This window comes from Idiotropiscis lumnitzeri, chromosome 19, assembly GCF_059441095.1.
Source record: "Idiotropiscis lumnitzeri isolate Australia: NSW breed Sydney's pygmy pipehorse chromosome 19, RoL_Ilum_1.0, whole genome shotgun sequence".
NCBI classification, from domain to species: domain Eukaryota; kingdom Metazoa; phylum Chordata; class Actinopteri; order Syngnathiformes; family Syngnathidae; genus Idiotropiscis; species Idiotropiscis lumnitzeri.
Window position 1 is genome coordinate 9,547,273 of NC_142409.1, and position 12,394 is coordinate 9,559,666.

General features: G+C 44.7%; 2 protein-coding genes across 4 annotated transcripts; one reads left to right on the plus strand and one right to left on the minus strand.

Annotated features, from left to right (window-relative positions):
* Positions 1 to 1,373: 1,373 nt before the first annotated feature.
* LOC148318409 (leucine-rich repeat-containing protein 14) lies at positions 1,374 to 5,264 on the plus strand. Of its 3 annotated transcripts, none has more exons than XM_088283424.1 (4): positions 1,374 to 1,557; positions 2,386 to 2,630; positions 3,031 to 3,798; positions 4,155 to 5,264. In XM_088283424.1, exons 1-4 carry the CDS (start codon positions 1,477 to 1,479, stop codon positions 4,720 to 4,722), a joined length of 1,662 nt encoding a protein of 553 aa, XP_088139550.1. In that variant the 5' UTR covers positions 1,374 to 1,476; the 3' UTR covers positions 4,723 to 5,264. The 3 variants fall into 3 exon arrangements, with proteins under 3 accessions (XP_088139550.1, XP_088139552.1, XP_088139551.1); XM_088283426.1 differs by lacking the exon at positions 1,374 to 1,557 and adding an exon at positions 1,912 to 1,984; XM_088283425.1 differs by lacking the exon at positions 1,374 to 1,557 and having other exon boundaries at positions 2,017 to 2,630.
* Positions 5,265 to 5,861: 597 nt separating this feature from the next.
* dync2i1 (dynein 2 intermediate chain 1) lies at positions 5,862 to 12,136 on the minus strand. Its single transcript, XM_088283422.1, has 22 exons — positions 11,986 to 12,136; positions 11,666 to 11,814; positions 10,935 to 11,293; positions 10,814 to 10,872; positions 10,579 to 10,743; positions 10,448 to 10,510; positions 10,240 to 10,284; positions 9,853 to 10,039; positions 9,686 to 9,794; positions 9,413 to 9,542; positions 9,221 to 9,332; positions 8,770 to 8,858; positions 8,559 to 8,688; positions 8,311 to 8,486; positions 8,055 to 8,217; positions 7,693 to 7,800; positions 7,547 to 7,608; positions 7,357 to 7,469; positions 7,013 to 7,112; positions 6,811 to 6,945; positions 6,257 to 6,480; positions 5,862 to 6,160 (listed from the first exon to the last, which is right to left on the minus strand). Exons 1-22 carry the CDS (start codon positions 11,998 to 12,000, stop codon positions 5,989 to 5,991), a joined length of 2,865 nt encoding a protein of 954 aa, XP_088139548.1. The 5' UTR covers positions 12,001 to 12,136; the 3' UTR covers positions 5,862 to 5,988.
* Between the last annotated feature and the right edge of the window lie 258 nt (positions 12,137 to 12,394).

Genomic DNA, 12,394 nt, shown 5'->3' on the forward strand with positions numbered 1-12,394 from the left:
TTTATTTTCTTTTGATTGGGCAGAATGTTAGTGTGCTTTGTTCTGATTGGAGAGCGTGTAGCCAACATGAACGCAGTACTGCCTCACATGAAATATGCAGTACAATACAATAATCGCCAAAACATTTGCAGATTCAGGTAAATCGTGGCTAACATTTGCAGTAAGGCTGCTAGGTACGGGGAAAAATATTTTTATAATTGTCCTTTTCTACCGCGTGTAACTATTCCAGTCTTTATTTCCACACATCTGCATATATCTATACTGTATATTTTAAACATACATTTCAGAAATTAGCCCAACGCTAAGCTGGAATTCTACTGACAAATATGTGCAATGTAACACTTTTTGTTCAAATTAAAGAATCATCTTTTTGAAAATGTTCTTTTGTCATGACTTAAGACCATCTTGTGTGAAGTTGAGCCTGTCGCACTTCACGTACTTAACCATTGTGTAAGAAATAACTTTGAATTGATAATCACATGCGCAAATTTAAAATGTTGTTAAACTAAACATTAAAATGTTCTCCTTTTACAATTATGGTGATCAAAAGTTAGCTGTTTTCGTTCGCATGATGGGCTAATTATCATAGGTACTGAGGCAATTACAATAAACTTATTAATTCTGCTCAGTTGTAGTTTTCAGCCGTAGTCTGTACATACTGAAAATTCATAACTGGAATTGTAATATTTATAAATATATATTTATAAATATTCGACACGGTATCCTCAAGACCGATTGTTTTAAACGAGTGTTGGTGTACCTAAAGAAGTGGCCCGTGAAATTTTAGCCTGCAACGTCATCTTGTGGCGATGAGAAATAATGTTATATTTTATTTCCTATTTTCCTTGTGCGCGTGGTTGGACTGCAGTGAAATGCTTTATGAACTGGTAATCACAATCCAATAAAGAGAGGTTAAAAAAAATCACGGTAAATATGATAGTCAGTGGTGGCCTCGTTTTCCAGTAAAAAAAAATGACGCGTCGCGTGGTGAGTTAATTACAGTAGTAGGTCGTCAATCCCTTCTCTGCTGGCCTAACATAATCAAGAAAAAAAACATCATATTCTTCACATTGATGTCATATTATTACCTAGCGTTGTATTTTTAGGTGAGAGTTTTTATTCAGAATTCCGTTAGCTCGTGTTGCCAGACAGGTTTCACAATACCAGTCGCGCGCACTATTCTTTCCGAGGCCTTCCGGTGCAATTGTGCGGGTATCTCTTCTGTCACATCAAATGACTTTCAGATTTGATGGACAGTTGCGATAGCCAATCAGATCACGAGTTGGTTGCAGTGAGCCTTGTCGCTGGTCTTACGCTGAAGGCGATGAACGCGTTTTGTGATTGGATACTCACTCGTGAGGTGGCCGCGCTATGGGAATTAACACACCTGTTGTAACTGGCGACCATTTGAAAATCTAAAATATATTCTTGCTTTTTTTAAACCACAGTGGCTTAAGGAGGGAAAATGTGGTTTTAATGGCAGATACACCTGCGAGGCCATTTTCAAGACGGACCTTTCAAGAGAAGCTAGAACGTCCAATACTCGCTCAGTATTCTGTAAGTGTGTTTCTGTATATTATTTGTCCAGCCACGGTGTAATAAATGGCGGTACTATGGGGGGCATTTATTCAAGTAGAACTAAGTAGGACTTAACTGAAGGGCCATGTGTGAAATACACGGCCCGCCACTGGATTCCAGGATGACTCCTGGGAAGTTTCATCAACATGTGATATTTTCCACTTAGTTTTCACATAACTGCTACTAGGTCTTATGGGGTAGCAGAACGCGTGTATCCTTTTCACCTCTTGCCTATGACCTACTGGCAGCAAATAAACACGTCTGTGATGTGGCTGCGGGTCACAGAATAGCCTTGCTGATGTTTCCCGAATGTGTCGTGGGCGAAACTGGGCGGCAATGATAGCGCTTGGCCAACATTAAGCTGTACTTGATGTACACTCGCTTGGCAAAGTGTGGACATTTCCAGGTAATGCGGGTGGACAAGAATGTAAAATCGGTGTTGAAAAAGTGTTTTTTCGTAACATTATAAAACAGTGGTTAATTTAAATATGATAAAATAATAAAATGTATAAAAGGTTGAATAACTACAAAAAAGACGCAAACAGACCATCCTCTTTGACGGATTTATTAACGATCGTTACGTCGGTCTCATACGTTTTACGTCACAAGAATGCGACAATGTAAAAGTGTAAACAGATGCTGCAGCTTCCTCACTCGGTCGGGAACATGAAGGACCAAAGATTGGCTTCCCAATCGTGTATATTAACGTGCTGTTAATAATCCTAAACAATTTTAAACGATCTTTTTAAATTACCGTTCAATGTCCTACCTATGATGGCGCTTTCATTGTTGAGCCTGTGCGCGAAGGAGGTAGTTAGCGACCACAGCTCATCGCCCCACTGGCTGCGCTGGGTGCCCCGCGAGCTGTACGGTCCGCTGCTGGAGGCCTCGTTCGCCGGATGCAGACCGCTGGCCGTCGGGGAACTGGTGCAGAGGTGGCCCGAACGTCGGCTGCGCATCGGCGGTCGCAGGAAGCGAGGGCAGCGGCCACCGAGTCGGCTTTGCGTGCAGGCTCTGTTGCTTGCTGTCGTACGGGGACTCTCCGATCAAAGGTTGGTTATGGTGATGGATTGTTATTTGGATACTGTGCAACCTGAATATCAGAAACAAGATTTATTTTTTTATAATTTAGATAAAAGCAGAAGAATTGATTTTATTTTCTGATATATTACAATGTTATTATATTTAGCATTTTGTCAGTATTTTCTTACAAAAACTGGTGTAAATGTGTATATAACTTGAGGTGTCGTTTTGGAAAGACCTAATTATATTAATTTTTTAACAACATTTTGTTATTCAAGTAAAAGAAACGTTATTGTGTGTTTTGTGATATATTATGTATTATATTCATGTATCTTTTTTTTACACTTTTAATTTCTATTTATGTTGTGAGAATGTGCATAATTTATGTTTTTTGTAAGCTACATTTGACCTTTTTCCCCATGTATGCAGATCTGCATTGCGAGTACTGGACCTCTGCGGGCTGCAAGGGAATGAGGGTCCAACGGTGGACTCAATGGGGGGCTGGTCCCTGACCATAGCGCTGTGCACCATGGTGGTCCAGGCCCGAGCCGGAGAACGGAAGAGGGTCTGCACTCTGGAGCGAGACAATGACGTTAAAAGAGAGAGGGGGCAGCGCAAGAGGGTCAAGGATACAACTGGTAATAGGAGTGAATGCATGGATGGGTCCGCGGGAGTCTTGGGGGAAGTGGATTCGATGAAGGGAGTGAGGAGGAGGATGGAGACAGAGAGGAGGCACGAGAGCATGGGGATGGAAGGAGATGGGAAGGAAAGTCGCGCGCCTTTGCAGGTGAGGGCGGACATTTTCGTCAACGCCCGCTCTTGGGATCGCGTGTGTACGGCCCTGAATGCGGCAGGACCCCTGGAGCTGCAGTGCAGGTACCTGCACGTGGAGGAGGTCTCCGTGTCCAGCATCGGCACCCTGCTTGACTTCCTGCCACCTCGTGGCTTGCTGGGGGTGGATGTGCGCTACAGCAACCTGGGCGTGGCGGGCCTGGCTCAGCTACTGCCTCGGCTTGCTGCCTTCCCTGACTTGAGCTCCCTCTGTCTGCACTACTGCAACTTGGACCTTCGCCGGGACCAGCTGGGACAGGAGGTGGCTCTCCGAGACCTCTCCCAGGGTCTGGCGCAGCTGCGGGGACTGCGACGTCTCAGCCTCACAGCGCTACGTTTGCCAGGACAACTTCGTGTGCTGCTCAGGTATGGAAACATTTGTTCAAGATATGCTCAATCGTTTTTTTATTGAAGCCTGGCGTCCATTTGAGCGCAGTCCAATATTTGAGGAATTACCATGCTGTCCTCTCTTATTATTGAAATAGATCATCCACTACAAAGGAGGCCATTATTTGAAGGAACAGTATGCACACACTCTTTAGTTTCGTGACTTTCATTATTTAGGCATGGAGTCCATTAGAGCGGAGGCCATAATTTAAGGAAATAAATTAATGTCCTTGGATTGTTATTGATGCAGAGTATCTAAGTTAAAGCACGTCATCCATTAGAGTTGAGCTAATTGTATGAGCTGTAATATTCTTCAATGTTCTGTCCTGTTCCAGTTCCTTGTCTCAGCCCCTGGAGGTGCTGGAACTGCCTTACTTGAGCCTAAGCGCAGCGGATCTGTCCTACCTGTCGTGCAGCCAGCACGCCTCTTCCCTGCAGCAGCTGGACCTGAGCGAGAACCGACTTGACGCCCACTCGCTGCCCTCCGTGCGTCGCATCCTGTCGCAAGCGTCAGGCAGCCTGCGGCACCTCTCGCTGAGCGGCTGCGGGCTCAGCGACGACCTGCTGGGCCCGCTGTTGCCTTCCCTGGGCTGCTGCTCGTCGTTGCGGAGCCTGGCCCTCGCCCTCAACCCGTTGTCCTCCGCCGGTCTGGTGAAGGTGGTGAGGATGGCGGCGAGGGTGGCCTCCATGCGGCAGATACTCTATCCCAATCCCCTGGAGGATTACCAGCCGGGACTTCCCGAGCTGCCGTCCAGCGCTCAGCTCTTGGACTGGCCTCTGGATGAGTCGACGGACATCAACGCCACCGGCAGCCTCCTCAACAAAGTGCTGAAGGACTGCGGACGCTCGGACATCGTGCTCACTTGCGACTTGCTCAATTATGATAAAGACTCACCAGAGTGATGGGCAATAATGCACTATACTCTTTTCATACATTTTTATATTCAGTATGAATGGAATGTAACTTGTCATACTCGTGTACACTAAATTTATGTTTTCATACTTAATTTCTTAAATATCAAATGTGCGTTTCCAACTTATTTTGTCTCATGCCCTAAATCACTCATCTGTCGATAGGCCGATTTTAAGGCTACTATTTTTTTCCCATGCATTTAAAAAACTATATCAATAATTAAAATCAATGCTTACACTTAACATCCTGATTCTATTTGTGATTTTTGTTCCCTTCTTGTTTTAAAAATGTACACATTGTCATGTAACAATGATGTCATCTTTCATGGTGTAAACATACTGGGTGGGGGGACTTATTTACGTGATTGCACATTAGGGCTGAAAGGAAAAAAACAATAAAAATAGGTTGGCAACATTTCTGGCTTTGCCGGTGTCATTATACACTATCCACGCAGACATTTGCAGTCCTCATAAATGTCTATTCTACTGTATCTAAACTACGGATAATTTATTCAAAAAAAGATTTGTGAGTGACAGCCCTAATTCACATTAAATACTAATTCCAATACTTGTCTGTCTCCTGTCGGTTGTTGTTTCCTGAGTGGAGGCCAGAAAATACGGTTTTTATTGAGGCACAATTTGAGGACGTATTATAACCGTCAGCAATATTGTCTTTAGTTATTGATGCATGGTGTCCTTTTGAGAAAGCTCACTATTTGACGAAATAAATTCATCTCCTGTCTTTTGTTATTGAGTAACCTGTCTATTAGCAACCAGGTCCCTATTTGAGGAAATACAGTAAGCTAAAAGTGTCACAAACGGGAAGACTGCATCATGTTCCAGTCTTCAGAGGTGTCAATATGACACTGGTGGGTTGCACGTGTGGAATTTCACATATATATATATATATATATATATATGACCTACAGTATATTGTATTACGTAAGACTAATATTATGCATGTCAATAGACGTGCTATGCTATCTATATAGTTGCTACATGTACTGCACACCCGTCACAGGGAAAGCAGGTGGATGCCACCTTTGCAAGACTGCTTTGTTTGCCTTTTTACAGGAGGTACTGTACAGGCCACAGCAGAAAGCTGTACAAAGGAACAGACCATGCTGGTACACAGAGCAAAAGTTTGTATTTACATATGCAACTATACACTATACAAAAAAAATACTAAGGTAACAAAATGTACACAGTATATATTGGTCATAAGCCCTAATTGACCTTAAAGGTACCCCAGATGTTTCAAAAGGATTCTGAAATCTTTGCATCTAATGTTTTTTCTTCTTCACAATTTTGGATGTTGAACTCCCTCGTGAAATAGTGCATTTCTATTTTGCCCGACTGGTGTGCTGTCGCTATTCCTGAGTATGTCTTTTGTTGTCCTGGATCTCCGAATGCAGCCATAGCCGTCAGCCTGAGAAAGTAAAAGAATACAGAAAATCTTTAATAAGGAGAGACAATTAAAAAAAATAAACTGTATATGAACACAAAATCTAAGTGTCCAATTCACCTGTCTGCATCCATCTGCTCCGTGACCACAGGTGCTGCGTCGTTCTTCAGAAGGTCCCAAATATGAAGTCGGGATGCGGCGTCCAACACGCAGAAAACCGCTGGCCTGGTCTGGCTCCACTGCAGCGAGACCACCGCCTCGCCGGCCGTGCCGTCCTTCCACTCGTCTACCGGTTTGTCGCGGCTGACCTCGTGTAACCGTATGCTCCCGTCACCGCAGCCCACCTGGCACGTAACCACGGCAATGTTAAAAGCCTCACTTAAGTTACAGTGCAGTTATTAATAGATTTATTAATGTGATGCATCTGGTGTCATAGCAAAGCATGTTTATAAATGGACAGACGTGTTAACACAGCACTTTTTTATTCGAACTTCTGCACACAACACTCCTTAATTTCATAGGGATTTTTGCTAATTTAATACAAACACAAATTTTAGGAAATCACAACTGCAGAACAATATGCAGCCTTTGTTGATGCACATTTGGCAGCAAATCGCTATATGGATTTTATCGCTTTTTTCCTCTGCAAAAAATAAAAAGTAAATGTTGCTCACCAAAAACAAGTGTGGCCTGAAAGGAGAAAAGTGGATGGCGTTGACATCAACAAGCCGGGTGGCCAACTCCTGTGAGCTGCCGTAGCACTTGGGCAGGGCCTTCAAACCCTGAGTGGTGCGATGACTGACCAAGCCCTTGAGTGGAAACGTGTCATTTAAAAATCTGTTTGACTTTAGATTTGGCATTTTGGCTCATGCTCACCAAATTGGTGCCGATGAAGAAGTGACTGGGGTCAGTGGGGAGAAATTTTAAATGAAGTGACTGCGGCAGTCCTGTTTTGTCCGCATGCGATGGCGACACCCTGCGAGTTAGATAAGGTCAGAAGTTAGAAGATTCCCATCCAAAAACAACCGTAACACTCGACACTCATACGCAGATATGTTTCCATCAAATGTTGAGGCGACAAAATCAACAGCATAACAAACAAGATCTGTGACGCCCCCCCCTCCCTTATCTCAGCAGCTGCGTGCCGCTTGACAGCCTATTTTGAGAGGGCTCGCCTGGCGCTGACAAACGATCATCGCACGCTGTTTATCATATCTCACCCCTCGGCCGTCACGCAGGCAGAACTGTGGAGCAGCTTCACTTTGCCACCGGGCCTCAGACCTAGATCTGTTTGGGAACCCGAGTCGTTGGCTTTTGGGAGTTGCACTACCACCTGCAGCCCACATACAGAACAATTTTTAAGGCTTTGCCTCGAAAAATAAAACAGCCCAAAAACAAATGGAGACCTACCCAAAGATTCAATAGCCCGCTCTCGTCCAGAGAAGCCAACTGGAAGGACAACCCCAACAACTCTGCATATTAGGGGAGATTGTTGTCATTACAACACTTTGAAGAACACGGAACATTCCTCATCTCCTGCGGACGGAATGCCTTACCTTCCTCGGATGCCAAAAAGGCCACGTCAGACCCCGGCATCCCAACAGTATTCGTTGGAAGCACCTCCACGGACATCACTGGTGAGAAATGGGCTGAGGGCACGGCATCTGCAAACACACAAACAGGAGACACTTTAAACAGGTGTCCCTGTTAATTTATCGTCACAACCTCCTGAGGAGAGCAAACACTGCTGGTGGTTTGCAAATTTCCAACTTACAAAGCATGTGCACATATCATGATTGGACTCACAAAAACAAGAAGGCTACCATTTTAGTTGGCGGCTGCCATTCTAGGGTCATTTGGACCATTTCCTCTATTTGCAAACTCAATGGGGTCGTGATCCGGGCCAAATGTGACGTACCGGTGGAGAATGTAGGCCTTCTGAAGGTCCACTCGTCGTCGCCCACCTTCAGGCGTTGGTGGTTGCCGTCGGGCTCTCGTAGGTCCCACAACGCCACGGAGCCGACGGACGTGCCGGCGAACACCAAGGTGGCCTTTCCCGTGCTGAAACAGCAGCACTGCACCTGAGGGGGGAGAATAATACCAGTGTCATTTGAAACATGCTGCAGCGCAGCTGGCAATAAACAGAACCGCTATGAATAATCTACAAAAGGCACCGGTGATTCACAGAGCAGGATCTTCTGCGGTCTGGATGGCTCCCACATGTTCCAGACGCAGATGGCGGTGCAGTCGTGATGCGGCACGACATTAGCGGGTGACGCTGGGGGCTTGTGGACAGACAGGAGCGTGTGCCTCTGCGCCTGGGAGAAAAGCACCTGGCTGACGGTGCGACCTGGATGAAACCAAAATTAGTTTAGTGAAATATAGACAGTACAAACAAGACAACGGGATGGCACCTGCGCACCGCGGAGAAAAGGCAAGTCGGTGTTGAGTAGCAGACTTCCGTCACTGAACAACAAAGCGCCCGTTTGCGTCGTCCGGCCCTGGAAGGAACTTCTGTCGGCGTGGTCCTCCTCCAGGAGCACTGCCATCACCTGTAAAAAAGAGTAGAATCCAATTTATAAATCCCCAAAGCTTCGGGGAAGCTATTCCCCAATCAAATAATGATATGTCACCTGGGATGCAGCACGCAGGAAGTTGGCCAAACGCCTTGAATCAAAGTCCATTCCGCTCATGCTTCGAGTTTCATGTGACCGGTTTGGATCTGCGGAGCAAAAATAGGCAAAATGTTTATCTCATAATTTTGCATGTTAGTTGTGTTTTATTTTCACGACTGACCACATGCAGCGTTTGTTTCACTGCAATCTACTGCCCTTTTCTCCTAAGAGTACGTTCTACAGGAGAGTTGTGATTTTAAAATGGCACAACGGCTCCCTCTAGTGGCGCATGACACAATCATTGAATTAAACTCTCCAATGATAGTGATTTTTTTTTAAATCAAATTTCGTAAATGTGCTGCAATTGACAGATGTTCTCATTTTGTGTTCATATAATTTGATGAGAACATGCAGAAGGTGTACAAAGTCTGCATTCAAGTCAGAGAAATCATTGTTGTTTGTTTCCTACCGCCACATGCGCCGCTGTGCTCCGCGGGATGCTGTGTCCACTTGTCACTCAACTCCACATCCTCAGTCTGAACATCCCGATCCGCGTTTTCCTCATTACACTGCACGTAAGCCTGCCAAGGGATTCACTAGAATCAGGCAAGAATGCGGCGGCATAGAATGTGGCCAGCGCAAAAGTGTCATGTGAATTGACCTGCTTTGTGTTTGTGGCTCCAAAGTTCCGGATGTACATGTCGTATTCGCTGACGGGAGGCAGATCCAGAAGGGAAAACGTGGTGGAGAAATCCAGATCAATTAAGCGAAGCAGCTCTGCACTGCGCTTCCTGTTAGCGAGATTCAGAAAGGAATCAAATTATTCGCCGTTCAAAAAAAAAAAAAGAGAGAGATTTAACAGACTTTCAGGTAACATCATCTATATATATATATATATATTATTATATATTTGTTTTTAATATTCATTGCCTACTTTTGTTTCATGGCGACTTTCTTGCTGACTTCTCGCTTCTTCGCCGCCACAAAGTCGATAAACTTTCCTCGCTGGGAGCTTCTCCTTTCCTTCTCTTCTGATTTATTCACTGAGAGTGAAATATGCGTTATTATCCCACATGCACTGATTTCGTATGTCCTAATTACCTCTGGACGATTCAAGCTTTTCCTCTCCTTCCTCTTCCTCTTTGCTAAGAGTAGAAAAAGAGGCTCGGACTCGCTCGTTCTCTTCACCCATGGCTTTTTGGATGGCTTTAACCTCCTCGCCCAGCTCCAGATTCCCGGCCTCTTCCTCAGCGTCCTCGTCCAGCTCCTCGAAATCTTCTTCGTAATCCTGCAGAAATGACAACGAGCACTCGGGTGAAGGATGCGACAAATCCGAGCAAACGCATTGCACAAATGGGCGTGAAAATTCCTTACCGCTTTCTTGTCAAGTAAACCAATTTGGGCATGCGAGCGTCACAGATGACAGAATATGAATGACATAAAAGACACAACACTAACATATGAGAGTGTGAGGTGTTATCGTATTACCTCAAAGTCATCCTCGTACTCGTGCGAAGGCTCATCCTTGGCTACCTGCAGAAGTGACAAAAACACGTGAAACAAGGAAAGTAATCTAACTAACGTTCATTTTGACCCAGCAGTTTTAAGATTATTTCAAGTTTATTTCTATAGCGCAAGATGGCGTTTATAACAACAATGGTGACTTTTTCACAAGTAACCTAAGTTAGAATCTTACTTTCGGGTCCTCCGTGTCGCCAGCATCTTTAGCTGCCACGTTTGCGGAACGAATCACGTCCTCCTGGATCAAGACGACAAACAACGTCATTTATTAGTTTTGGGTGCTGTGCAGATGAGTGACAGATGAACCTCAGCTTTTTTCGGCTTCATGTCATGGCTGTGACTCGTTTTGGATTCCTTGGAGCTGCTGTGATGTCTCTCAACTTCCTCTCGGTGTCGCCTCTCTTTCCGTCTTTCCCTCTCGGCTCTCTCTTCCTCAGCTCGCTCATCTCGCTCTCGCCTCGACCTTTCATCCTGGAGGAGAACAAAGAATCGTCAAACTAGGGCGGGTAAAATATCCATTCACAACACTTGCAATGCTTACATGATGCGCTCTCTCTTTGTGTCTCCTTTCGCGCTCTTCTTTTTGTTTTCGGTATTGCTCTGTGGGGATAAGAAATGTTAGAATGCTAGAAAAGCGAATTTAAATAATTGGAAATGTTTACCTCTTTCCTCCCTGGAATGCTTTCTGTCCTCGTGCCTCTCTCGTCTGTCTTGGTCGTCCCTCCTCTCTTCGTGTCTCCTTCTGTCCCGTTCTTCCCGCCATCTTTCTTTATCCCGTTCCTCTCTTCGTCTTTCCTTCTCTCGTTCTTCCCTCCGTCTTTCCTTATCCTCCTTTCTCTTGAGTCTGTCCTCGTCATCCTCGTGTCCCTCCATTGGCCTCCCTTTATCCCGCTTGTCTCTGTCCTCTCTGGAGTCGCGTGCACGTCTGCTCGTGTCCTCCAACCTGTCTCGCTCCGACCTCCTGTCCCGGCCGCCTCTTCTCTCGTCTGTGTACAAGTCCCGTCGCTCTCCGTGACGGTCTCTGTCAGTGGTGGGAAGGAACATAGGAACATTATTGTTTATAAGTAGACTTTTCAGGTATCTGTACTTGAGAAATTGTGTTTTGGATGACTTGACTTTTATTCCATAGATTTGAAGATGTATGTGTACTTTCTATTCCTTACTTTGTCAATACATTCTTACTATTTTCAACATTCCATCAATTATGAAATGACCCAAAAAAAATGCTGAATCAAAGTCAATGGGTAGTGTAGGCAATTGACACAGTAGTTCTACTAGCATCAGTGGTTCTACTTTCCCAAAATCTTTTGAACACAAGTAACTGTACTTCGGTTTGCTACTTATTTAAAAAAAAAAAAAAAGTACAAAGTTAGAGTCCAGAGTATTTAGCCACCTGTGGTCTCTTTCCCCTCGGGAGTCCCTGGGACGTCTCTCGGCAGATTCTGCACCGCGGTGCTGCTTTCTGTCGTGCTCTTGTTCTTTCCTTCTGGAAAGTAGTCTTTTCAGCTCGGCAGCAGACCAGGTGTCTTCCATGCTTATTTTCTGAGAAAACACGCACTTTATAAAAGACATTGTGGTCGTATAATACGATTAAAACGAGCAACAAGCTCGTGGGAAAACAGCAACGTCAATTTCTGGACATATTGACGCTAGGAATTAGCTAGCCAACCCGTCTAGCTCACAAAATTAAAACAGAAAATATAAATTGCATACCTTTTCGTGATGCATGCTGCCGTCGATTTCGGAAAAGCAGCTCCGATGTGCAGGAAAGCTTACATGTTTGCTAGGGACGCCACAATAACGAGAAATCGGCCTCTTCTCACACTGGTCTTGCGCATGCGCAATTCTCCGAAACCAAGGCGAACGCGTCACTTTACACTTGACGACAGGCTTGTTAATCGATAGCAGAGAGCACGGCTCAATCCATTGGTACATCCTTATCAACAATTTCAAATTTTGATAAAATAAGTACAATTTATCAATGATAATTCTGAGTTATAGCAGGGATATACAATGCACATTATGTTTCTTGTGTCTTGTTACGTCCACAGTGTTAAACATTTTGTCAAATTAAAACCGTTCTGACAATTTAATGCTCAGGCTGATAATAATCATTTAGCTT

Coding starts and splice junctions, on each gene's coding strand:
- LOC148318409 (XM_088283424.1), top strand. CDS start 1,477: ATGGCAGATACACCTGCGAGGCCATTTTCAAGACGGACCTTTCAAGAG. Junction 1,558..2,385: donor CAATACTCGCTCAGTATTCT/GTAAGTGTGTTT, acceptor CTGTGCGCGAAG/GAGGTAGTTAGCGACCACAG. Junction 2,631..3,030: donor CGGGGACTCTCCGATCAAAG/GTTGGTTATGGT, acceptor CCATGTATGCAG/ATCTGCATTGCGAGTACTGG.
- dync2i1 (XM_088283422.1), bottom strand. Junction 9,333..9,412: donor GAGCCACAAACACAAAGCAG/GTCAATTCACAT, acceptor ATCCCTTGGCAG/GCTTACGTGCAGTGTAATGA. Junction 7,470..7,546: donor GCGGGCTATTGAATCTTTGG/GTAGGTCTCCAT, acceptor TGTGGGCTGCAG/GTGGTAGTGCAACTCCCAAA.